Here is a 24,671-nt window from a genome sequence, read left to right as displayed (position 1 = left end):
CCAGGACTAGATGACCACTAGCCAGCTCATGATGGCTGGTTAGATCGCTCTTCCCCCTTAAGGGACAAAGGGTACAAGAGGCTGGACTTGGCGGCACATGCCTGGCATCTCAGCACTCAGTAGAGGCAGGAACATTGTGATTACAAGGCCAGCTTTGGCTGCCATGGAGATTTTTAATCTTTAAAAATTACAGAATAAACAGTATTCTCCAAAAAAATTCTACTTCATTAGTAGTCAGGAGATGTCCCAAGGAACAGAAGCTATCTCTAGGATGAGGAGCAGAGGTTAGCTCTAGGGTGAGGAGCAGAGGCAATCTCTAGGGTGAGGAGCAGAGGCTAGCTCTAGATGAGGAGCAGAGGCTAGCTCTAGGGTGAGGAGCAGAGGCTAGCTCTAGGGTGAGACACTGTTACGGTGCCCATGCCCGGGTTCTGTGGTAGCCGCTCAAGAGACCCTTCCTTCTGCTCCAGGTGGACTACCCCCACCCCTCATTTTCTTGCTCCCTTTTATTTGGATGCTCAGCTCCCTTGAGAGTCCTCTTGCCTCTGGGACAAGTATTTTGAGGCCCATTAAATCTACATTCCCTGTGTCCTTCCTGGTCACCTTGCAGAGACAGTCAAGGCACACAGGGACAACCCACCCTCTGTGCCAGCTGACCTCTGAGCCCTGGGCCAGAAGACAGTCCACTTGCAGAGACAAACGTTTGGAATTAAGATTTACATCCAAGCTGTGCTCTTATTGACTTTGAAAAGGTGATTCAGGGCCTCATGTGATGACTCAGTGGGTACATGTAACCAAGTCTAACTAAGTTCGATCCTCAGGATCCACACGGTGGAGAAGAGGACAGGTTCCTGTAAACTACCCTCTCGTGTCTACATGTGTGTTGTGGTGCGCCACAAACACAATAAACAAATTAAATATAAATAAAACAAATTTGAAAAGAAAAGGTTACTGGGGGCCTAGGAAGGCAGCTGAGTGGCCAAGAGTGCTTGCTGTATGGCCTGAGTTCAAAGCTTCAGAACTACCTAAAGAGCTACGTGTGGTGAGACACACCTCTAACCCCAGCCCTGGGAAGAGGTACAGTTGGAGGAATCATTGTGGCCTGCTCACCACCAGCCTGGATTCACAATCAGTGAAAAAGTCTGTGGCAAAGGAGTAAGACAGGGGGCAATAGAGCGGGCCACTCGATGTCCTTCTCTGGTACAGGTATGCTCACATGGGAGTGTATGTCACAGACGTAACACACACAAAAGTTTTTCTGAGACATCAAGACAATCAAGAGTTTAAGGTCATCCCTGGCTACACAGAAAACTGTGGCTCACCCAGGGCTACAAGAAATCATCTCTCAAACAAATAAACAAACAAAAAAGCCTCCTTTGAGTATAGCTGTAGAAAAATACTAAGAAATTCTCATCACTCCCCGGCCAGCCATCTTTCTACCTTCTGTATTTAAATACCATCAAGCCCCAGGCACTGTGAGGGCATCCACTGAGTTCTCTCACAGAATACCATTCTCTCCATGAGCCTAGGAGGTCATCATTTTTTCCACTCTCAGATGAGAATTTCCAGTTCACAAAGCGTAAGAACTTGCCAGTCACATGGCTGGTGCAGTAGAGACAGGGCTCAAGGTAAGCTAGGTTTAACCTTGACCGGAGCCTTCTTCCCGTTCTGTCCTCTTCTTCCCACCCGTCCCCAAAGATGTCAGCTCCTCTGGGAACAGATGGAGAGAGCAGAGCAGTCTTGTCCAAGTCCTGTGTGGAGGACAGGGATCTGGCTTCCAAGCTGAAAGTGTGGGCAAAGCCGCTCTGGTGGGCTCTTGTGGGCTCTCATGAACCGTCTCTAACTCACCCGGGCTCTGAGGGTCCCGCTTCACCTACTTCCTGCTTAGGACCTGTGTAAGCACTAACATATAATACTTCTCTGACCATTTTCTGCTTTAAAAACAAAACAAAAGCCAACAAAACCCTTACGTTGTTGGAGACACAGATCCTCCAGGCCCTTCGCTCCATCCCCAGTACTTGGGGGGTGGGGGGGAATCAGCCTGAATGTCCAGCCTGAAAACTAACCGCTCCCGCCCACAGGAAGCTCTTCTTTGGCTAAGTTATGTTTGGGAAGGAAGGAGGGAAGAGGTGGACAGAATGTGAGGGGTGGGAGCAAGCGAGGCGATTTATGGTTCTGCTTTTTTTTTTTGGTTTTTCGAGACAGGGTTTCTCTGTGTAGTTTTGCGCCTTTCCTGGAACTCACTCTGTAGACCAGGCTGGCCTCGAACTCACAAAGATCTGCCTGCCTCTGCCTCCTGAGTGCTGGGATTAAAGGCGAGCCCGCCGCCGCCGCCGCCGCCACCACCACCACCTGGCTGGTTCTGCTTTTTAATATATGAATAATAATAATAATGAAGATAACCCAGTAAGGCTCCCATAGTGGCTCCTCAGTACAGGAAGACAGGGCCCCTGATTTCAGCTGGGGATGGTACAGTCCCATTTGTTTCCTGTTCTGAGAGGTACCTCTCTCACCTAGGTGGGTTCTCCTCAAGAGGCCATGGAATTGATGAAAGATAGTAAATGCCTAAGTTTTCAAATAAAGAGGTTTAAACCAAGCATGTGTTGTTCATTTCAATTATGTGCAGTGTTAACAAATGCTTTTTCTAAAAACTCCCTTTCAAACTAGGTGTGGTGTCTCATGTGTATAGTTCCAGAACTAGGAGTCTGATACAGTAGGTTTATCACAAGTTTGAGGCTAGCCTGGGCTACATAGTGACTTCTGGGAAAGAGTGAGTGGCCACCACCAGACCTTTCAAGAGTTGGGAAACTTGCTGAGTTGTTCAAGTGTGACAATATAAATTTTTGTCACCTGAAGCTAAACACCAAAGGCTCTGAGTAGTCGAGGACCTGGAACTCTGGGGTTGTAGGGTATCAGTATGAACTTCAAGTCACCAGAGGCGATGTTTACCATAAATTATGTCCCCATCATCTGCCAGACACACCATTGACCATGTGGACCAGATAGCGCCTTTGACCTCCATTTTCCATGTGAACTTGACATATAATACACACCTGTAATTCCAGCACTTGGGAAGCTGAGGCAGGAGGGTTACAAGTTGTTGCTGGGGATGTAGCTTACTAGGCAGAATGCTTGCCTAGCATGTGTGAAGTCTAGGGTTCCATCCCCCAGCATGGTACGAAACCTGGTGTAGTGGTACAACCTGTAATCCCAGCATTTTAGAGGTGGTAGCAGGTTCATGAGAAGTTCATCTTCAATAGCAAGTTTGGGGCTAGCCTAAGATACGCAAGATTCTGTGTCAATGACACCAAATAATAACAAAATTAAGTTAAATAATTCTGGTTTCTCTGAAGCCGTCACAGCAGGCTGTTTTGAGAATCTGGAGTTTTCAGTCATCTGCTGTGTGTGCAGTGAGCTCTCGCTGGGGCTTTGGTTTGTGTTCCCTGATTTGTTTAAGGGCCACTTGACTACCGTTGGAAATTCAAACCTTTCTTTTATTTAGTTCTTCCTCTTTCAATGTTGATTTGAAAGAGCTTAACAGGAAAAAAAAAAGTCATTTGCCATCTTGTGGCTTGCCTTTAAAAACAAAGTGACTTGGGCTGGAGAGATGGCTCAGAGGTTAAGAGCACTGACTGCTCTTCCAGAGGTCCTGAGTTCAATTCCCAGCAACCACATGGTGGCTCACCACCATCAAGAATGAGATCTGGTGCCCTCTTCTGGCCTGCAGGCATACATGCAGGCAGAACACTGTGTACATAATAAATAAATAAATCTTTCAAAAAACCCACAACAAACAACAACAAAGTAACCCTTAAAAAAAAAAAAAAGTAACTGAATGCAACCAAGTTAAATGCAATCATATTGACATCCAAGACTTAAAGGTGGGCCTGTTGAGGTCAGAGGATAACCTGCAGAGGAAAACCTTGAGGCATCTCGATAATGACTGATTTCATATGCTAAACCAACCTTACATTAAATAAACGAAATCCAGCTGGGCACAGATGGAAACACCTGTCATCCCAGCATTCCGGATTCAGGAGAAGAACTGCCACAAGCGGAAGCCAAGTTGGGGTGCAGAGGAAGACCTTGCTTCAGATAAAATTATCATTGTCATCATCCCACTTAGTTATGGCATAAAATTTCTTACATATGTTGATTCTGGAAACAAAAGGTCTGATGTCTTCGTGGATTATTATAAAAGTCACAATTGGCCCACGATACAGCGAACACTTCTTTCTCTTTTCTCTCTGTTTCTGTGTATATTCACACCTGTGCACAAGTTGCTCACTCACAAAGGTATTCGTGGAGGCCAGAGGCTGGTGATGCTCTCTGTCCTCGATCCTTTGAGGCAGGATCTCACTGAGTCTAGAGCTCATCATTCTTTTGGCTGTGCTGGTGACCCATAAGCCCAGAGACCCTGTTGTCTCCATCTTCCTCCAGTACCGATGTTACAAGGGTGAGCAGCCATGCGCAGCTTTTTATACTGGTGTTTCGGATCTGAACTCAGGACCTCATGCTTGCATCACAAACACATTTTACCCACTGAGCCATCTCCCCAGACCTTTTTTTTTTTTTTTTTTAAGACAATATGGCTGAGGATGACTTTGAATTTCAGATCCTCCTATCTCTACCTCCAAGTGCTAGGATTACAGGCCAGCTACACCTGTAGCACCACACTTAGTTTCTATGCAGTGAACCCAGGGCCCTACCCTACTGAGCCACATCCCCAGCCTGTCCTGTATTTTCTTCGAAGGGTCATGTTATTGACTTTGGGGTGCGTTCGTGCGTATGTGGGTGTGGGTGTGTGTTCTTGTTCTCCATCCAGGAAATATCTAGTTAGCCCAGCACCACTTGCTCTCCCCTGCTTTACTGGAATGGAGAGACGGCATTTGTAACTTAGAGAGACATTGAATTGATCAGAATTACAGCAAAGACAGAAGAAAGAAAAGCGGAGCCAGGCCTGGGAGCTGAAGGACACCAGGCCACATGCTGCTTCTCACTTTCCTGCCCAGTTTCCTGGGTGCAAATCAGCATCAGGGGAAGACAGGCATGGCCTGGAGCCTGCCAGAACTCACCTCTCACAGTGGAGCCAGACGACTTACCACCGCACAGAACAAATCTTGGTATGGTGGAGGGTCCTTGGAGGTACTGTCTGAAGATCTTGCTGGGGCATCCAGCACAGCCTGGAAGCACATGGACAAGTCGGGGACATCAGGAAAGGCACCCTAGGGCAAATAACAGCGAGGGGAAGAGTGAGAGACAGTCAAAGAGTGGGGCCTGGAAGAACAGGAGGAGAGGAAGAGAGAAAGAAGGAAGCTACGAAGGTTAGAGACACTTCCACTGAGCAAAAATCCAGAGGAGATAGAGACGGTGAGGAAGAGGCGGGAGGCTCCAGTGGGGAGGGTCATCGGTGGTTCATTATTTTAAAGGCAACAGAAAACCCTTGAGCACAGGGCTGGAGGGGTTGCTCAGGGTAAAGACACTTGCTATCAAACCTAATGACCTGTGTTCAATCCCCAGGACCCATTATGTGGAAGGCAAGAACTGACCCCGAAGGTATCCGCTGATCTCGACCTGAAGGCCATGGCACACATGCACACACAAAATGTAATGAAAAAGTTTTTAAGGCAAGAAAATGCTGGGCTGGAGAGCTCTTCCCAAGGACCAGCACCCATGTCAGGTGGCTCCTAACCGCCAGTAACCCCAGTTTCAGGGGGCCTGGTGTCTCTGGCTTTGAGGACATGGAGACACACAAGGGGAAGTTAATTAACAATAAAGTAAAATCTTAAATAAATAAAAATGCTTGACCAGGGACAACAGACACAGCTGTCTAGATCAGAGCTGTAAATCCTGCCACAATGTGCAGAATGGGCCAGCGTGGGAGAGCCTCGGGCGAGGCAAACAAGAGAGTCTATTGCAAGGCACAGCAGGCTCGTCTGTGTGTGTTTTCATTTTTAAATGCCTGTTCTAAATAGCCCTCAAATTGTCCTGGTTTTCTTTTTTTTCTTTCTTTTTTAAGTAGTTATTTGTGGGGGTATAATAACCCAACAAAAATGTCTCCAGGAGTCGTCTGAAGTCCACTGCACACAGCAGGGGCATTGTCTGGCTCTGTAGCCCTTTGTCCTGGAACGCCCGTTCCCTCCACAGCAGTGTTGTGGCAAAAAGCAAACTGCTGCAGCTAGCAGATGCTGCTGTCCCGGAGGCCAGTGGTCCAGCACATCTGTGAGACACAGGTGGAAACAGGCTGACCTTCAGGTGTCTGCTAGGAAGCCCTCTTTTATCAGCGTCAACCTTCTGATGAATAAAACTCACCTGGACCCCTTGGTCCTTTGTGTCACTTGGCATGGAGGTTTCTCTCTATAATGAGGGAGGGGGGGTTGCACTCACTGTGTTTCCTGGATTGGCCTCAAACTCTCCATCATCTTCCCTCAAATCGATGGGACAACAGGCATGTTTCAGTAGAATTAGATTCATCCTGATGCTCTTCCACAATGCTGCCCTCCACCTTAAGTGACCTCAGAGAACCAGACTAGCATTTAACCAGCTTCCCTGTAGCTGCCCAGTTCTTCCCTTGGAAGCACATTGGGAGTAGAGGGGATTTTTTAAAATTCCATGGAGGTAGGATTATCTACAACCTAGAGCTGAAGGATGTGGAATCAGTGTTGTGGTCTTAGTGTGAAGTGTCTTCCACGGGTTCCTGGGTTTGAACACTTGGTTGTGGAACCTTCGAAAGGTAGAGAACCTCGCTGGAGGAAGTAAATCGCTAGGCCTGGTCCCACGTCATGTTCTCTGCTTCCTGCTTCTGCCACCATGTTTTCTGAACCATGATGGATTGCATCCATCCAATTCCCCAGAACTGTGAGCCAAAATAAGTCCTTTCCCCCTCAAGTTGTCTTTCTGGACAACTTTGTTCTCAATACCAAATGTCAAAAGGGTCATGCCTGTTCCATGTGCTGTTCCTTTGTGCCTGTCCCTAGCCCAGAGGGCGCCAGCATGCTCTTTAGCTCACAACACACTGTCCTCTTGGACACAGAGCACCACTCACCACTCCTGCCTCGTAATCTATCCACTTCATCCTGAGCCATCAGTGCTATTTTCTTCCCTGCTTTAGAGTGCTCCTGTAATTCATTTAACGTGACTCTTGACCAACAAGCTCACAGTCACATGTGACAGGGCATCCCTGTCATCTTTGCACTTGGAACACCATCACCCATCTAGAACTACATCTTTGAAGGGAAACCAAGACAGGGCACCACCTTGTAGGACAAGTGGGGTGTTTCAGTAGGAGGTTGTGGTGGGCTATGACCAGTGAGATGGGGATGGAGGATGGTGTGGACCTGGTGAGAAGGATTTGCTGCTGGGATTATGGCTGTGCATCACCGTGTCTAGCTTGTTTGCTTGCTGATTTAAAAAGCAGAGTTGGAGCCAGGAAGTGATGGATGCCTTTAATCCCAGTTCTTAGGAGGCAGAGGCAGGCGGATCTCTGTGAGTTCAAGGCCAGCCTGGCCTACAAAAGTGAGTTCCAGGACATCCAGGACTGTTACACAGAGAAACCCTGTCTCTGAAGAGGCCTAACTTAACATTAGTGCAGCCTAACTTAACACAGGCTGCAGACCAACAAACTGGAACCAGGTCTCACCATTACAATAACCAGGAAAAGCCACAAACTGTACCCCATGAGGGACCAATTGGAATTGAGCAAATACTAGACACTCCAGAACATTAGGTATAGCTTACATCACTTGTGTATAAGTTGCCAATTTCCTTGCAGCAACACCAGTGCCAATCCCTGTTTGACAAGACCTCTGTGCCCTGCTTCTGCCCAATCAGGAGTTCAACCCCATCTGAATCCCGAGTCCCCCTTCCCCCAATCCTTCACTCCTTAAAAACCCTGCTTCAACTGAGCTTGATGCTCTCCCTGATCCAACTGCTGTGTCAGAGCTGACGGAGAGCCCAAACTTGAGCTTGCAATAAAGGCTCTTTGCTTTTTTTAAAAAATATATTTATTTATTAAAATTTTTTCCATTTTACATACCAACCCCAGTTTCCCCTCCCTCCTCTTCTCCCGCCTCCTCACCTCCCTCCCACTCAACCCCATCCACTCCTCAGAGTGGGTAAGGCCTCCCATGGTAGTCAACAAAGTCTGGCATACCAAGTTGAAGGAGAGCCTAGCCCCTCCCCATTGTATCAAGGCTGAGCAAGGTATCCCACCACAGGGAATGGGTGACTGTCCTGGAACTCTCTTTGTAGACCAGGCTGGCCTCGAACTCACAGAGATCCGCCTGCCTCTGCCTCCTGAGTGCTGGGATTACAGGCCTGGGCCACCACTGCCCGGCTGCAGCCAATGCTCCTAACTGCTGAACCAGCTCTCCAGCCCTCCCCTCCCCTTTTGTGACTCCTAACAAAATCTCCATTTGCAAGGCAGTGTAAGAAAGTCAGTTCTCACCACCCACCATGTGGGTTCTGGGATTCAAACTCGGGTCATGAGGCTTGGTGGCAAGCTCCTTGACCTGTTGTGTCATCTCACTAGTGGCATAAAACAGTGTGGACAAGTGTTATTTATTTGTCGGTGTTATTTACCAGGCACAAGAAAACACGAGGTTCAAGGGAACCCACTATAAGAGGGGAAAAGAAAGGGTGGAGGTGGGCAGGTCTACTGAAAAGAAAGGTGGGGAGAGGAGGGAGGGAGGGAAGGAGAGAGGGGGGGAGGAAGAAGGGAGAGGGTGTGGGAGAGGGAGAGGGAGAAGGAGGGGGGAAGGGGGGAGGGAGAGAGAGAGGGAGAGAGAGATGCATGCTACCTCTGGTGGGAGGGAGAGAGAGCAGGGAGCGGGTAGAGTCTGCTTTTATACTTCACCTCACGCATGCGTATATGGGCTTACATAGATAGCTATGCCACGTATGCACATAGATGACATGATTATGCTGCGTTCAGATTACGTGACCACACTGCGCACTGATTATAGACGCAAGGCCCTGGAGAGACTAAGCATTTTGCCTGACTGCTGACAGCCATGCGCAGTCATGTGACTCCAGAAGTGGCTAGGCATAATAACAAGGATCTTAACAAACTAAAGATCTGGGTGTGAGAGAGAAAAAGAGAGAGCGCAGAGTGCCAAGCACAGTAGCTCACTGCAGGCAAGATGAGAGGCACAGCTGAAGAAAACTTCCTCAGGCCTTCTTTTTCTCTTGTCAGTGGTGAGGGGACAAAAACACAGCTCCGCACTGTCGCTCCCAGGAGCCTGAGGAGATTCCCTAATCTTTTAGGGTCTACCCCAGCCAAACCAGGATTTGGGGCTTGGAGGCATAAAAGGATCTTAAGCCTAGCCAGTTTGAAGCAGAGTTGGAGAATGTGTTAAAGACATTTTAATACAGACTTTCAGTAGAGGCTTAGGAGAGAGAAAGGGGCTTAGAAAACATGACATACCCAAGTGTAGGTGTGGGCTCTTCCAGGGAGAGCCGCAATTAAGCATATTTTAGCATTAGCCATTATATCTATCCTGGTTAGGGTTTTTTTGCTTTTTGGGTTGGTTGTTTGTTTGTTTGTTTTGTTTATTTTTTTTGTCAACTTGACACAAGCTAGAGTCATCTAGGAAGAAGAACCTCAACTGAGAAAGTATCTTCATCACATTGGCCAGTATGCAAGCCCATTGAGCATTTTCTTTATTAATAATCAATGTAGGAGGGTTGTGGGGCGTTTACCCACCAACCCCACAGCTCCCCAGAGTTTTCTTGAGTGTGAGCAGCAGGAAATATTAGATATAAGGATTTAGATTGTGGAGATAAACAGATAGAAAATAAAGTTTAGCCTCGAAAGAACCTGGAACCTTTTCCAATGGCCCTGACTGTCTCTGCCCCAGGGTATTTATAGAGACACCAAGGGGTGGAACAAAAGACCTCCTCCCCCAGCACAGCCAAGTGCAGACCATTTCAGACACCTGCACTCAGGCCTGTGGTCCTAATCATCCTCTCTATGCGGACCTGCTGGGTAAAGCCACGAGGAACCTGAGAACGGGCTCCCACAGAGGGTCCAGCCCATCGTAGGTGTACCTGGGACTGGTTGTCCTGTGTTGTATAAGAAAGTAGTCAGGAGGAACAAGCAAGTAGGCAGTATTCCCCACAGCCTTGCTGCAGTTCCTGCCTCCGGGTTCCTGCCTTCAGTTCCTGCTCTGACTTCCCTTCTTAATGGATTACAACTGCAAGCTGAAATAAACCCTTTCTTCCCAAGCAGCTTTTGGTCATGGTGTTTTATCTCAGCAGCAGAAAGCTAAGATGATACCATCTTTTGTGGCTCTTGATGCTATGTATCAAAAGGTTGCTAAGAAACTTCTTCCCCTTTCACTTTCTTTTGGTGAGTGAGATTAAAGTAGTTCTGGAGATGCCTCGGATGAAACTAAAGTCTGAGAAGGTGAAACCAGGGGCCACTGTGTTCGCATGCAAGGTTTGTCCACGTCCTTTCCTGTAAAGGGTGTGTTTCTGGTGAGATTCCTAGGACACAGCAGGCTCGTCACTGGGAGGGGAACCCTTGTTAGTTGGGCTATGCTTCTTGCTGGCAGCCGGTGAGTGGCTTCAACCAGTATCCCTTCCTGTGTCCCGCCACTTCCTGTGCCTTCCTGTTCTGCCTGCTCTCACAGAGGTTTGTCCCAACTAGAAGGCTGGTGTGCCCCCTAGGGTAAGATCTGTCTGTCTTGACTAGAAGGCTGGTGTGCTCCCTAGGGTAAGATCTGTCTGTCCTGACTAGAAGGCTGGTGTGCTCCCTAGGGTAAGATCTGTCTGTCCTGACTAGAAGGCTGGTGTGCTCCCTAGGGTAAGATCTGTCTGTCCTGACTAGAAGGCTGGTGTGCTCCCTAGGGTAAGATCTGTCTGTCTTTCCTCCTCCAATTGTTTGTCTAAAACTTACATGAATGTTAGCCCTTGGAAGCCCATGGACCAGGTCCTGAAACTGGCTTCTGCTTCTATGCTGGCTGTGTGACACTTCTGCTGGATCCCCACCTCATTCGTCTGTAAAGTGGGTGTAGAGCCCAAAGCCTGCTAGGGCTGCCACAACAGTACCAGAGCCTAGAAGGCTCAAACACACCAGCAGTCATCCCAGAGTAGGGCCCACCTAATGACCTCACTGTAACTATTACCTCTTGAAAGCCCAGTCTCCAAATAGGGTAAGGTCCTGCTAGTCAGGAGGCTTTACATATGAAAGGGAGGGGCATCAATTCAGCATATAACAACCCTGTTATTACTGTGCCAAAATTAGTTATTTATTCATGTATTTGCCTTACACTTCTGTTATGTCCCTTACTGTAAGAACACAAAGCAAGGGGCAATGGTGGTACACGCCTTTAATCCCAGCACTCGGGAGTCAGAGACAGGCAGATCTCTGTGAGTTCGAGGCCAGCCTGGGCTACAGAGGTAGATTGAGGACAACCCATCTCAGAAAAAAAAAGTGTGGGGGGAGTTGGGGATTTACAGCTCGGGGATGGAGGGGAACAAACAAACAAACAAACAAACAAACAAACACAAAGCAAGGACCCAGCATGAAACAACAATCAAGTCACTCTTTTCTAACAAGCCCTGCCTGCACAGAGGCCCATTAGCCTGAGAGGGGAGAGCGCCATCTAGTGACTCTTGGATTTTACGTGCAGGTTGCTTTCCACATGCATTTTCAAATATTTGTTTATATTTATTTACTGTTATTTGTACGCGCGTGCGTGCTTGCGGGGAGGGGCGGGCGTGTCAGAGGATTTCACCCTCTCTTTCCACCACGTGGGGTCCTGAGCCATTTTGCCTGCGAGTTAGATTGTGGGGTTTTTGGTATTGGTTTTGGGTTTTTTGGTGTTTGTTTGTTTGTTTGTTTGTTTTTAAAACTTTACCCATTTTCCTGTACCGAGGATTGAAACAATGGCCTCAGATATGCTAGGCAAGCACTCTGCGACTGATTTTTATCTCTAGCCTTTTGTTGCTGCTTTTGTTTTCTTTCTTTCTTTCTTTCTTTCTTTTCTTTTCTTTCTTTCTTTTTTTTTTTTTTTTGGTTTGTTTGTTTTTGTTTTCTTGAGAGAGGTTTTCCCTGTGTACCCCTGGTTGTCCTGGAACTTAGTCTGTAGACCAGGCTAGCTTCAAACTCAGAGATCCACCAGTCTCTGCCTCCCAAGTGCTGGGATTAAAGGTGTGTGCCACCATGCCTGGCTAAAATATTTTTCTTAATTATGTGTATGTATGTGTGCCTGAGTGAGTTTATGTGTGCCGTGTGCATGTAGGTGCACAGAGGCCAGAGGGGATCAGATCCCCTGGAGCTAAAGTTACAGGTGGTTGTGTGACGTGAGTGTTGGGTCCTCTGGAAGAACAGTACACGCTCCCAACTGCTGAGCCATGCCCCAGCCCACCTTTCAGATAAGGACGGCTCCCTACATAGCCCTAGCTAGCCTGAAACTTGCTATGTAGTCCAAGTGCCTTCCTTAGCCTCTGGAGTGCAGGGTTAAAGGTGAGCCCTACCACATCCAATTGCAGTTTTACTTGAAACTGAGGGAGACCCTAGAAAGGCTCTCGTTGTCTTCCCCCACACTGTCATAAATCCTGTCTCACTTTCTCACCATGTCTCTAAATCCTACCGGGGAGAGTGAGTTCAAAGCTTTCCCTCTCCACATGCCTGGCGGCTGCCTTGTGAATAAGGTTTTTTTTTTTTTTTTTTTTTTTAACATGATGTCTGCTGTTAAAATTTCAGACTTTAAGCCACTCAGGAGGCAGAGGCAGGTGGATCTCTGTGAGTTCAAGGCCAGCCTAGTCTACAGAGTGAGTTCCAGGATAGGCTCCAAAGCTACACACAGAAACCCTGTCTCAAAAAAACAAAACAAAACAAAAAAAGTCCAGACTTTAGCCAGGTGGTGGTGGTGGTGCACATTTCTTTTCCCTGGAACTCACTTGGTAGCCCAGGCTGGCCTGGAACTCACAGAGATCCACCTGGCTCTGCCTCCTGAGTGCTGGGATTAAAGGCATGCATCGCCCGGCGGTGCACACCTTTAATCCCAGCACTCGGAGGCAGAGGCAGGCAGATCTCTGTGAGTTCCAGGCCAGCCTGGGCTACAGCACTAGTTCCAGGATAGCCACATAGCCACAGCTATACTAACAGACACTATGGGGGGGGGGGTTAAATACAAAAGGATAAGGTGGGACTGGAAATAGTTCAGTGATGGAGAATGTGCTTAGCGTGTGTAAGGTCCTACACTCAGTCCACAATCAATCAGCTAATCAGTCAGGACCATCTGCCAGGCACAGTGATGCAGGCCTGTAATCCCAAAGCTGGCAGGTAGACACAGGATAGTCAGGAGTTCAAGGTTATCTTCAACCGTGGCCAGTCTGGGTTACCTGAGACCCTACTATAATAAATAAGACAAAAGCAAGACCACAGTAAACAAGAAAATAACAACCAAAAGAGACAAGATGGCTGTGAGAGAACAGTGGATTCAAACTAAGGGAACAGAACATGTGGTTAAAAGACCTGAGGGGGCCCTGGAGAGAGGGCTCAGAGGTTAAGAGCACTGACTGCTCTTCCAGAGGTCCTGAGTTCAATTCCCAGCAACCACATGGTGGCTCACAGCCATCTGTAATGAGATCTGGTGCCCTCTTCTGGCCTGCAGACATACATGCAGGCAGAACACCATATTCATAATAAATAAATAAATCTTTAACAAAACAAAACAAAACAAAAGTCCTGAGGGAACTGTCAAACAATTGAGGGAACAGAAGACACAAACTGTTCTCAAGACCATGGAATCATGTCCCCACCTTTTTTTTTTTTTTTAATTTATTTTTTTTATGACAGTCTCTCTTTAGGTTGTCCAGGCCAGCCTGTAACTTGTAATCTTCCTACCTGTGTCTCCCAAGGGGCTGTGATTACAGGCATGAGCCCCATGCCTGGCTCTTCTCTGCCAGGGTTCAGAACCTTGTGTAAACCTCTGCCTGCCAAAGGGGTAATCGGTGTACTTAACAGGCCATTGGAAAAGCTCTTCTATGTGTCTCTGAGGTCCTTTCACACTTGTGTTCTCTTTTGGAGCACCTGCTCTGGAAGAAAGCCATGTTGCCACGTCATGAAATAACCTAGGGACAGGACACTGTGGCAAAGAACAGAGGCTGCTTGCCCTGTGGATCATAGCCAACATCCCGAGAGTCTAAGCCAGAGCCATTCACCTAAGCAACTCCAGAGTCCTGACCCACGGAAACTTCGAGGTGACAATTTATTGTTTAAAGTTTGGGGATAATTGGTTGCATGTGATCCTCACTGATGTTCATGGGGCTTTTTCACCTGTATTTTACTTGTGGCACTATGGATGGGACCTGGGGCAAGCACTATACCATTGAGCTATATCCCAAGACCCACAGACAGGAAGGAAGGAATGTAGATGAACAGGTGGGTCAGTCCAGGTGTAGGGTACTCAAGACGCTGAGGTGCTACCCTGTTTGTTCAATGGGCTAAAAAGCAAGTTTGGTCAGTTGGGGCAACTCTCTGAGACCCCATCTCAAAAGCCAGCTTCGATAATTAATGTTAGACAGGCTCTCTCTACCGTCTCCTGAGCTCCCGGAGATCTGCCTGCCTCTGCCTCCAAGTGCTGTGATCAAAGGTGTGCACCACCACACTGGCTCAACAGCAAGCATCTTTTAAAAGTAGCTGGAAATGTAGTTTGGATAGCAGAGTGCTGGCCTGACTACACAAATGCCTGAGTTCAAGCCTCAATATGGAAGAGCAGAGCAAAGAAAATTAAAAGAAAAATGGACAAGGCAGTAAACATACAAACAAAATAAGTAACACTGTCAAGTAAATACAATATTCATAGAAGAGGGCATCTACCATTTTTGGAAGGCTGAGAAAAGGGTTATCTGAAGAAATGACATTTGGGGGCTGGAGAGATGGCTCGGAGGTTAAGAGTACTGGCTGTTCTTCCAGAGGACCCAAGTTCAATTCCAGCAAACGCATGGTGGCTTACAACTATCTGTGATGAGATCTGGTGCCCTCTTCTGGAGAGTAGGCATACATGCAGGCAGAACACTACATGTAATAAATACTTTTTTTTTTTTTTTTTTAAAGAAATGACATTTTAGTTGCCTTTTGTTTGAGGCAGGGTTTCACTGAGTGGCTTGGCTATCTTGGCACTCCCTGTGTTCAGTTATTTCCTAGTCACTGTAGGCTTAAAGATTCACAGGCTGAAAAACCGCCATTTCAAGCCTAACCTGTTCACAACCAGACACAGGTCTGCGTTTAGAACAGCTTCAACTTAAAAGTCAGGGACCGAGTGGGTGGGGGGGGGGTGGGGCTATGGCTCAAGTGTTCACAGCCTACGGATATGATTAGGAAGAACCTGCCCACAGAGTGAAGGTGGAGAAGGGAGCTTACACCAAATCATAAAGGGCTTTGTCTCCTAGGAAGCAGTGTGGGCTTTATCTGGAGGACAATAGGAAGCCACCGCAGGGTTTTAAATTAAAAGTGACAGGATACAGATAATCATCTTAGAAAATCACTTTGGCTATGGATAGGGTGAGACATCAACCCTGGAGACGAGAAAAAAATCACTGATGTGTTCCTACACAGATCCAGACAGTAATTCAAAGGGCCAGTATTAAAAACACAGGGGGTTGGGAGGAGTGGTGCCCGACTTTAATATCAGCACTCCGGAGGCAGAGGCAGGTGGATCTCTGTTGAGTTGGAGGACAGCCTGGTCTACATCATGAGTTCTAGGACAGCCAGGGCAACACAGTGAGATCCTGTCTCAAAGAAAGAAAGGTTGGAGAGATGTGTCAGTGGTTAAGAGCACTTGTTGCTCTTGCAGGACCCAGGTTCAGTTCCCAGCACCTACATGTTAGGTCTGTAACTCCAGTTCCAAGCCATCCAATGCTCTCTTCTGGCCTCCATGGACATTGCATGCATGTGATGCACAGTCACACATGAAGACAACAGAGCTGTACACATGCAAATAAATAATCTTAAAGAATATATCTATATGTTTTTGTTGTTTTGAGAGAAGGTACTACTGTGGTGATATTGTCCCCACTATATTGTGAACACTAATAAACTTATCTGGGGTCAGAAAACAGACAGCCACTAGATAGAGGCCAGAAAATGGTGGCACTCACACCTTTAGTCCTAGTATTCTGGAGGCAGAGATTCATCCAGATCTCTGAGTTCAAGGCCACACTGGAAACAGCCAGGCATGATGGCACACACCTTTAATCTCAGGAAGTGATGGCAAGAAGCAGAAAGGTATATAAGGTGTGAGGACCGGGAACTACAGCTGGTTAAGCTTTTAGGCTTTTTTTGGTTTTTCGAGACAGGGATTCTCTGTAGTGGAGCCTGTCCTGGACTAGCTCTGTAGACCAGGCTGGTCTCAAACTCACAGAGATCCACCTGCCTCTGCCTCTGAGTGCGCCACCACCGCCTGGCTGCTTTTAAGCTTTTGAGCAGCAGTTCAGCTGAGACGCATTTGGATGAGGACTCAGAGGCTTCCAGTCTGAGGAAACGGGATCAGCAGAGAAATTGGCGAGGTGAGGAAGCCGTGGCTTGTTCTGCTTCTCTGACCTTCCAGCATTCACCCCAATACCTGGCTTCAGGTTTGTTTTTATTAATAAGGCCATTTAAGATTCATGTTACATACTACTATGTAGCTCTGGACTTCCTGGAACTCACAGATCTCCTGTTTCCTGAGTGCCAGGATTAAAGGCCTGCATCACCATGCCCAGCATTTTAGACAGGGTTTTTCTTTATACCCAGGATGGCCTCATACTCTGAATCCTTGGACTCCCTCTGCCTTCACCTGGCTGGTGCTAGGATTTCAGGCTTGTCCCACCACAGTCCACTATTAAGCATAAAGAGAAGCAGAAGTCAAAATTTGACAGCTGTGGAGGGTAAAGAGAATGACCAATGGAAGACGGCATCATTCATTATGAGAAACAAAGGTTGAGGGCAGGTGGAAAAAACAAAAACCTTAAACAAGTACCAGAAGGTGAGAAGGGCTGGGGGTGGAGGGGTGACTAAAGGGTACTGGATGTGGGCGGTGTGTGGCCTGCTTCCTAAGGGGCAGTTGAGTTAAATTTGAAGATTGCCCAAGTTCCTTTGTTGTCGCTGCCTATTCTAGTTGGAGGTTCCATGTAGATAGAGGCCTTGGACAACAGGTGCAAACGTAGTCAGTGAGTGGGGTTGGGCACAAGAGATCAAAGAGAGGGCGGTTTTGACTTTTGGAGGGGAAAAAATATGAGGAATCGCTGGAAACTTTTCAGCAGAAGTGTTTTGTTTTTCAACGGTACCACTCTTCAGAATGGATGCTGGCAGAAAAGTCAGGAATCGGGATATATCTGTGACGGGGCTAATGCAAGAGTTGGAGTCAGATAAAGGGATCTTGGGCCTCCATCATAGGGTCACGTGGGGTTCCGGATGGCCGGGAAGCCGGATGTGCAGGAAAGAGGACTCTCAATACCAAGGTCAGTCCTAAACAAAAGGGAAGCTACTGCCATCGACAGAGAGGGGAGGCCCAGTGGCAGCCCGCCTGACCTCCCCCACTTTTTGATTAATTTGCTTTTGATAGCCAGTCATGGCTGGTCTGCGATGTCTATGGACGTCCATGGGAAGGTCAGTCGTGTGAAGTTTTAAGCCCAGGAAAAAGTACCTAGGGACGTGCGGTGTTTACACACGAATGCCACCCGACGCTCCGAGGGCAGACATAACCCACTTCCAGACTTTTTTCCTCCCCCCAAAAAAACAGAAGAGATGAGCGTGTCTGAAAGAGGGAGTGATACAAGGTGGCCCGAGAAGGCTTTACTGGGAGGGAAAGCACTTGGTGGACATCCTGGAGGCCCTGCCCCTCTTCCACTTCCTGCCCGTTAGCGTGTTTTCGCAGCCCAAGTACAGAAACGTATCCAACGGTCGCCTCAAGCACACGCCAGCTACGACCCGCATCCGCCCAGCACGCGGATTTCATTCGCACCGACACTGACACTCCAGGGTCGACCCTGCCGGCAATCTAAAGCCTGCACAAATCTCAACTTTCACAATGACAACACTGGAGGGAGGCAGCGTGCTCCTATGGCGTACCGGGCCGCCTCGCCGGCATCACCCCGGGGAAACCTTTCTCTTCCATGACGTCCCCGCCCGCCCCAGAACCCGGGCCTTCCCCCCCGCTACGGGTCGAAGGAAGGCTCAACTCCCGTCGCGCGAACAAGGCTGATCACGCGCCACAAAAGGATTAGTAAGGGTGGGGCGACTCAGGGACTCGCCCTCCTATTTCCATTGGTTGAGGCCGCCGGACTCGCCTCCCCTCTTTGCAAAAGACGGAGGCCGTGGTGAGCTTGCGCATGCGTGGCGTTCTCTCGGCAAACTGAGCAGGCGCAGCCGCAGGCCCGCGGGAGGGGAGGGCGGAGGGGGCAGAGGCGCGCGCAGCATCCCGGCGCTGGGCTCCCTTCTGCCGGTCCCGCCCTCCGTCGCGCCGGCGCGGTGCACACTGGGATAGGGAGCGATCTCCGAGCGAGGCAGCAAGATGGACGCGGGATTCTTCCGCGTAAGTAGAAGCGCGGGGATCTGGAGCGGGGGAGGCGAGAGGCTTGTCTGTAAGACCCGACAGGGGGCTCCAACTCGGGACACGGGGCCCGTGGAAGCAGGCTTTAGAGACCCCGAGGGCGCTTGGGGCCCGCCGTACCCGGCCCTCGGCGCTGCGGCCGAGACCGGTGCGCCCCTGCGCAGTCTCCTCCTCCGGGATCGTCCCCCCTACGCGGCGGCGGCGGTGGCCGGAAAATGGCGGCGGGAATGGGCCGGAGCAGAAGCTCACCGGCCGCCTGGCGGGGCCTGCGGGCCGGCCGCCGCGCTGGCCGCCGGGGCTTGGGGCCTAGCGGAGCCCCGAGGAGGAAGTCCCTAGGGGGAGGCCGCTGGGAGGCCTGAGGCGGCTGCGGGGCACCGGTGGTACGGTTTGGGGGGCACGTCCTGAGAGAGCTTCTGGAGGAGAGGGGCTTTCTTAGCGTCGCCGTGTCCCCACGGATAGCGTCCACCCTCCGGGTTTTAAGCCTTTGCGGAGGCGCAGGGTCAGAGTTCGTGAGCGCTCCCGCCCAATTTGATAGCTCTTCGGGAGGGGGAGCTCAGATAATTTTATAGTTGGAACATGTGAATCGGAGGCTTTTAGGGCGAAATACGTGCGCCAGGGTGGAGGCAGATGACGGTGTGAACCCATTTCGCTTCCCGCTCTTCCCCCGCATCCTTTTCCCAGCGGCCACTGTTTGGGAGTCCGGTGGTTCTTCTGTTCCTAGGTCCAAGCAGGGGACCTTGATGGAGTGGGTCCACAGATCCCAGGCTGAGGCAGTTTAGTAGGTGGGAGCCATCCACTCTTGAAGGAAATTAGCTACAGGTTGAGATCCAGATGGATGGGAACAGACCCTTGTAGGACTAAAAGTTGAGTGGCAACGACCCCTTTAGGGTTGCGAATTCATTTAAATCAGAGTAGAACCATACAGAGACTGCTTGGTAAAAGTTTCAGCTAACTATATTGTGGCTTAATTTTGCATTCCCTGCATCGACCATGTAATTTGCAGTTTGTGTACGTTAAGGAAAATTAAAAGGAAGGAAGGGGGGTTAATAAGGATGCCTCTTGTGACTGGGTATGTAGTTCCTGAGAGCTTGCCTAACATGAACAAGACTCTGGGTTCCCTCTCCAGCACTCTGAAATCTCTTGACACTACAAATCTAGGCATTCACAATATTATTCCAAGCATTTAATAATATTTTAATAAAGCACCTAACCAGTTGTTTCTTAGATCATACAAGCACTAAGAGTTACATACTTGGAGGATAATAATTTTCAAATGAGCTTGTATTTTATAGTGGATACTCGTTATTTCTTATGACACAGAAGTTACACTTAAAAGCAATTAAAGACTTATTTCACTGGTCTGTTAGACCTTGGTCTCTCTCTCTTGGTTTTTGGTGTTTGGTTTTTCCGAGACTTGTGTTTCTCTTGCTCTCCTGGAACTCTATAGGCCAGGCTAGCCTTGAACTCAGACCTGCCAGTCCTTGTCTCCTGGTGTGCCCCACCACTGCACGGCCTTGTCATTTATTTCTAGTGTGAAAGAGATTGAATCAAGAATGCAAAGTGGGCCTGGCAGTGGTTCAGTACGCCTTTAACTCCAGCACTCGAGAGGCAGAGACAGGCAGATCTCTGTGAGCTTGACGCCAGCCTGGTCTACAAAGTGAGCTTCAGGACAGCCAGGACTGTTTCACAGAAAAACCCTAGAGAGAGAGAGAGAGAGAGAGAGAGAGAGAGAAAGCAAAAGTGAAATGAAAAGCCAATTTTAGACCAAGTTTTCCTTTGAAATGGACAGAATCTGGAAAGGAATCTGGTTTTTAAGGTATATGCTTTACATTTACTTAAATGAAGTAGTTTTGTTATCACTGGGTTGTGGGGGAGTTGAGGAGAGCTGTTTTGAAACCAGGTTCTTTTTGTGGGGGGGGGGGGTGTTCCAGACAGGGTTTCTCTATGTAGCTTTGGAGCCTGTCCTGGAACTCACTCTGTAGCCCAGGCTGGCCTTGAACTCACAGAGATCCGCCTGGCTCTGCCTCCTGAGTGCTGGGGTTAAAGGTGTGCACCAACACCACCACCACCACCGCCCCCACGAAACATGGTTCTTAATCTAACCCAGACTGGCCTTGAACCAGAGTCCTGCTCTGACATCCCAAGTGCTAGAATTTCAGACATTTGTCTCACACTTGACTAAATGGAGGTGCTGACTGCATTTAAGCTCTGAGTTAAGATTTTAGATCAGTACACTCCAACCAGAATCTCACTAGAACTTGATTTAAGGTAGAAATGGTATCTGGAGTTTACTGAACAGCTGCTCTTGTGGCGGGTGCTTGATGTAAATCATTTACCATGTGTACAAAAGCCATGCAAGGTAGATTTCTATTTTACTTTTGCGGAGACAGTTGACAGGATTTTGATATGCAGACTAGGCTGGCTCTTTGAACTCTTAGAAATCACCTGTTTCCCTAGTCAATCTTGAGATTAAAGGTGTAGGCCACCACTCCAGCCCAAAACAGTTTTTTCTTGAGAAGCTTTTTGGTTTTTGCAGTACTAGGGACCATGCCCAGGACTTTATATGTGCTAGCCAAGTATTGTACTTATTCAGCTATAGCCTTTCTGGACCACTTTCCAGGTGACTTCAGTACAATTTTGGTTGTTTGAGACAGGGTTTCTCTGTGTAGTCCTGGCTGCCCTGGAACTCACAGAGGTCTGCCTGCCTCTGCCACCCCAGTGCTGGGACCAAAGGCATTCGCCACCATGACCCGGCTTAGGTTTGATCTTTTAGTTGGCATCTAATAGTTACACATAATTGGGATGTATAGTGTGGCATTTTAGTGCATTTGCCATGTAATGATCAGTTGAAGATAATCAGTGTACCTTATCACCCCGATATTCAGCTTTATTTTTGGTTCGTTGCCCCTAATTTTGCACGTGAGGAAACATCCTCAGAGATTAGACTGTGTGTTTTCAGGACATGGTGGTGGAGTAGCAGCAGAGCTGACACACTACTACTGCCTCCCCAAACAAACCTTTTTGCTTCTGAACTATGTAGACCAGGCTGGCCTGCAACTCACAGAGACCTTCCTGTCTCTGCCTCCTGAGTGCTGGGATGGGACACCATACCCAACCAAAAACTTCTTTTGTTGTTATAGCACGAGGGACTGTAGCCAGGACTTTTCTACATGCTAGCTAAGTGCTCTTGCCAGTCTGCTATATTTCAACTCAAACAAAAGTTTTCTTGATCACTTTCCAAGGGATTGTATCCAGTCACAAGCCAGTTTGTAGATTTCAAATCATAGAGCCAGTAACTTCCGTATTTAATTGAGCCTGGAGGAAGGGCAAAGTAAACAGTAAACTGCTGATGCCTTGCTGCCCTGTGAGTTCTTTGCTGGTTTAGTTTTCGTGCACTCAGAATTGGTGTTCATTCATTCGTTTGCTTTTCCCCAGACAGGGACTCATTGTAGTGCAGGCTGCCTTCAGATTTGCTGTGTAACAAGGTTGGCTTGAACCCCAAGCCTCTGCTCAGGTCTCAAGTTTTAGGATTACAGAAGCATGCTACCTCACCTGGCTTCAAATTCATCATATTCTCTCTTTCTCTCTCCTTCCACTCCTATTCTTTCTCTTCTCTCCTCTGAGACAGAATCAGTGTCCTGAACTAAGTTGAGCATAATTTCTGGTCTTCCTTAAACTCCCAAGTGATCAGTTATAGGTATGCACCACTGTGCTCCACATTTTTGGTCTTGGCATGTACCCCCTTCGAACACACTGGGTTTCCTATATCTCTTTCAAACTGTAGAGCTAAGGATAACCTTAAACTCCTGACCTTCCAAATCCCTAGTGTTAGGATTACAGGCACCACCATACCTGGTTTATCTAGTGTTAGGATTAAACGCAGGCCTCCCTGCATGCTAGCTAAACACTGCCATCCTTCAGTTTTGGTCTTTTGGTAGTATTTTGCTATGTTGCTTGGAACTTGTATATGCCAGGCTAAGGCTAGCCTCAAACTTGCCACAGTCTTCTGCCTCTTGTCTCTTCACATTCTAAGTTGGGACAGGCTAAAACAATGTAGTCTTGGGGTGTTCTTGTGCCACCATACTCTTGGAAGCAGTGCTGCTGTTTTTCAGGGCAGGATAAAACTTAAAATATTGCAGTGTTCTCATTTTAACAGATCTGCAAAGAGCATACGTGTCAGACTTAATATGGATGTGGACAGAAGTCTTACTCTGAATATTGCTATGTTATACTTGTTAAGGATGTACTAAAAGGATGTTTTAAAATATAGGTGCTTTATGTGTCAACTAAATTTAGAAATGGATATACATCTTATATCTGGATATTTTGACTGAATATTTGACTCCATTATTTTGACTGTAAAAGTCACAGCCTTTATTTGCTATTAAAGAATTTTACTTTTGGGTCTGGGTACATGGCTCAGATATAATGTAGGCAAGACCTAGACAAACATTAAAAAAAAATCCTAAAAACTAGAAGAACATTGTAGTGGGGTAAAATGAACAAAGGACTGTGTTAGCACAGTAGGGAGGTAGGCATATGTCCTAAAAGGGAAGGGATTAGGCCATGCTACCTGGCATATGCCTTCATTCCCACAATCCTCCAAGCTGGAGTATCTCTGAGTTAGAGACCATCCTGGTCTATATGCATAGTCAGATCCTTGTGCATGGGAGCTGGGAAGGGTGTGCAGACAGAACTAAATAAAATAAATGGAAACTATTTCAAAGGTTTTCTTTGTTTTTATACTTTGAAATCACCAGTATTGTGATTCAAGCCACCGGTTGAGAAACTGAGACAGGAAAATTGCTGTTAGTTTGAGGGCTGGCCTGGGCTAATAAAAGAAACTAAGATTTTGTTATTTTCTTTTGTGTGTGGGGGGGGCAGGGTTGAGACAGGGTTTCTTTCTGAAACCACCCTTACTGTCCTGGAACTCTCTGTAGACCAGGCTGGCCTCAAAACTATTTTATTTTTCTTAAAGAAGGCTGTCAGGATGGCTCAGTGGGTAACAGTGCCTGCTGCCAAGCCTGATGAACTGAATTCCATCCCTGGGATCCACATGTTGGAAGGAAAGAACCCACTCTCCAGAGTTGTCCCTGACCTCCACATATGTGCCCCCCCCCTTTTTTGAGACAGGGTTTCTCTCTGTAGCTTTGCACCTTTCCTGGAACTCACTTGGTAACCCAGGCTGGCCTTGAACTCAGAGATCTGCCTGGCTCTGCCTCCCGAGTGCTGGGATTAAAGGCGTGCGCCACCACTGCCCGGGCTACGTGCACTATTTTTTAATTGAAAAAGAAAAGGAAAATTTAATCTTGTATTCATAGGACATGCGTTTGCTTCCTTCAGGGAACAAGTGCGGAACAGGATAATCGGTTCAGCAACAAACAGAAGAAACTCCTCAAGCAGCTGAAATTCGCAGAATGTCTAGAAAAAAAGGTATTCTGGGTGGGGCTGTTACCTTTTTACAACAGTTGTTGGGTTTTTGGGTTTGGGAGATAAGCTGAACTTTGTGAAATAAATAAATGTTAATGGTTGCATGTTTGCCACTTTTTAGCCATCACTTACACCGTGCAACCAAAGAATGAGCATGATAAATTTAAATATACATAAGCTAAAATAAATACTTAGATAAAGTATAACTCAAGTTCTTACTGCAGTAAACTTGGACTTAACAGTTTGCATGTTTCATCAGGTGGACATGAGCAAAGTAAATTTGGAGGTTATAAAGCCTTGGATAACAAAAAGAGTAACTGAAATCCTTGGATTTGAAGATGATGTTGTGATTGAGTTTATATTCAACCAGCTGGAAGTGAAGGTACTAATATACAGATGGCTCTTATTTCTGAATATGTGACAATTTGTGAATCTATGGAAACTCAGTTTTTCTATGGAATACAAATATAGAAGGGTTATGTTACAATGTTTGTTGTGAAAAGAATTCACTTTGTAAACAACTGTTAAGGCTGGAAGTTTAGTGAAGGTGCATAGTTTTGAAAGCTACACAGGTGAAAAATCAAACTTACTGTTTGTAATTTTGCTGTTACATGTTAAGTTACTTTGACAGCAATTTTCTAATGATAATGTGATTTATGATTTAAAAGGCCTGAACCAAAATGGAAGTTATTCCTTGCGTCT

At 47.5% G+C, this 24,671-nt stretch overlaps 1 protein-coding gene across 7 annotated transcripts in view; it reads left to right on the top strand.

Moving 5' to 3' along the window:
* The first annotated feature begins 18,398 nt into the window (after positions 1-18,398).
* The window catches only part of Srrm1 (serine and arginine repetitive matrix 1), a 32,620-nt gene continuing 26,347 nt past the window's right edge, over positions 18,399-24,671 (top strand). For 5 of the 7 annotated variants that reach the window (XM_036177027.1, XM_036177025.1, XM_036177026.1 and 2 more), the window contains exons 1-3: positions 18,400-18,521; positions 23,883-23,972; positions 24,229-24,351. In XM_036177027.1, the coding sequence (XP_036032920.1) occupies positions 18,501-18,521; positions 23,883-23,972; positions 24,229-24,351 (234 nt within the window). In that variant the 5' untranslated portion in view covers positions 18,400-18,500. Of the gene's footprint in view, positions 18,522-23,882; positions 23,973-24,228; positions 24,352-24,671 lie in introns of all 7 variants that reach the window. The other 2 variants (XM_036177028.1, XM_036177023.1) reach the window with 1 other exon arrangement.

This window comes from Onychomys torridus, chromosome 2, assembly GCF_903995425.1.
Source record: "Onychomys torridus chromosome 2, mOncTor1.1, whole genome shotgun sequence".
Taxonomy (NCBI): domain Eukaryota; kingdom Metazoa; phylum Chordata; class Mammalia; order Rodentia; family Cricetidae; genus Onychomys; species Onychomys torridus.
This window is presented reverse-complemented; position numbering and strand designations above follow the sequence as displayed.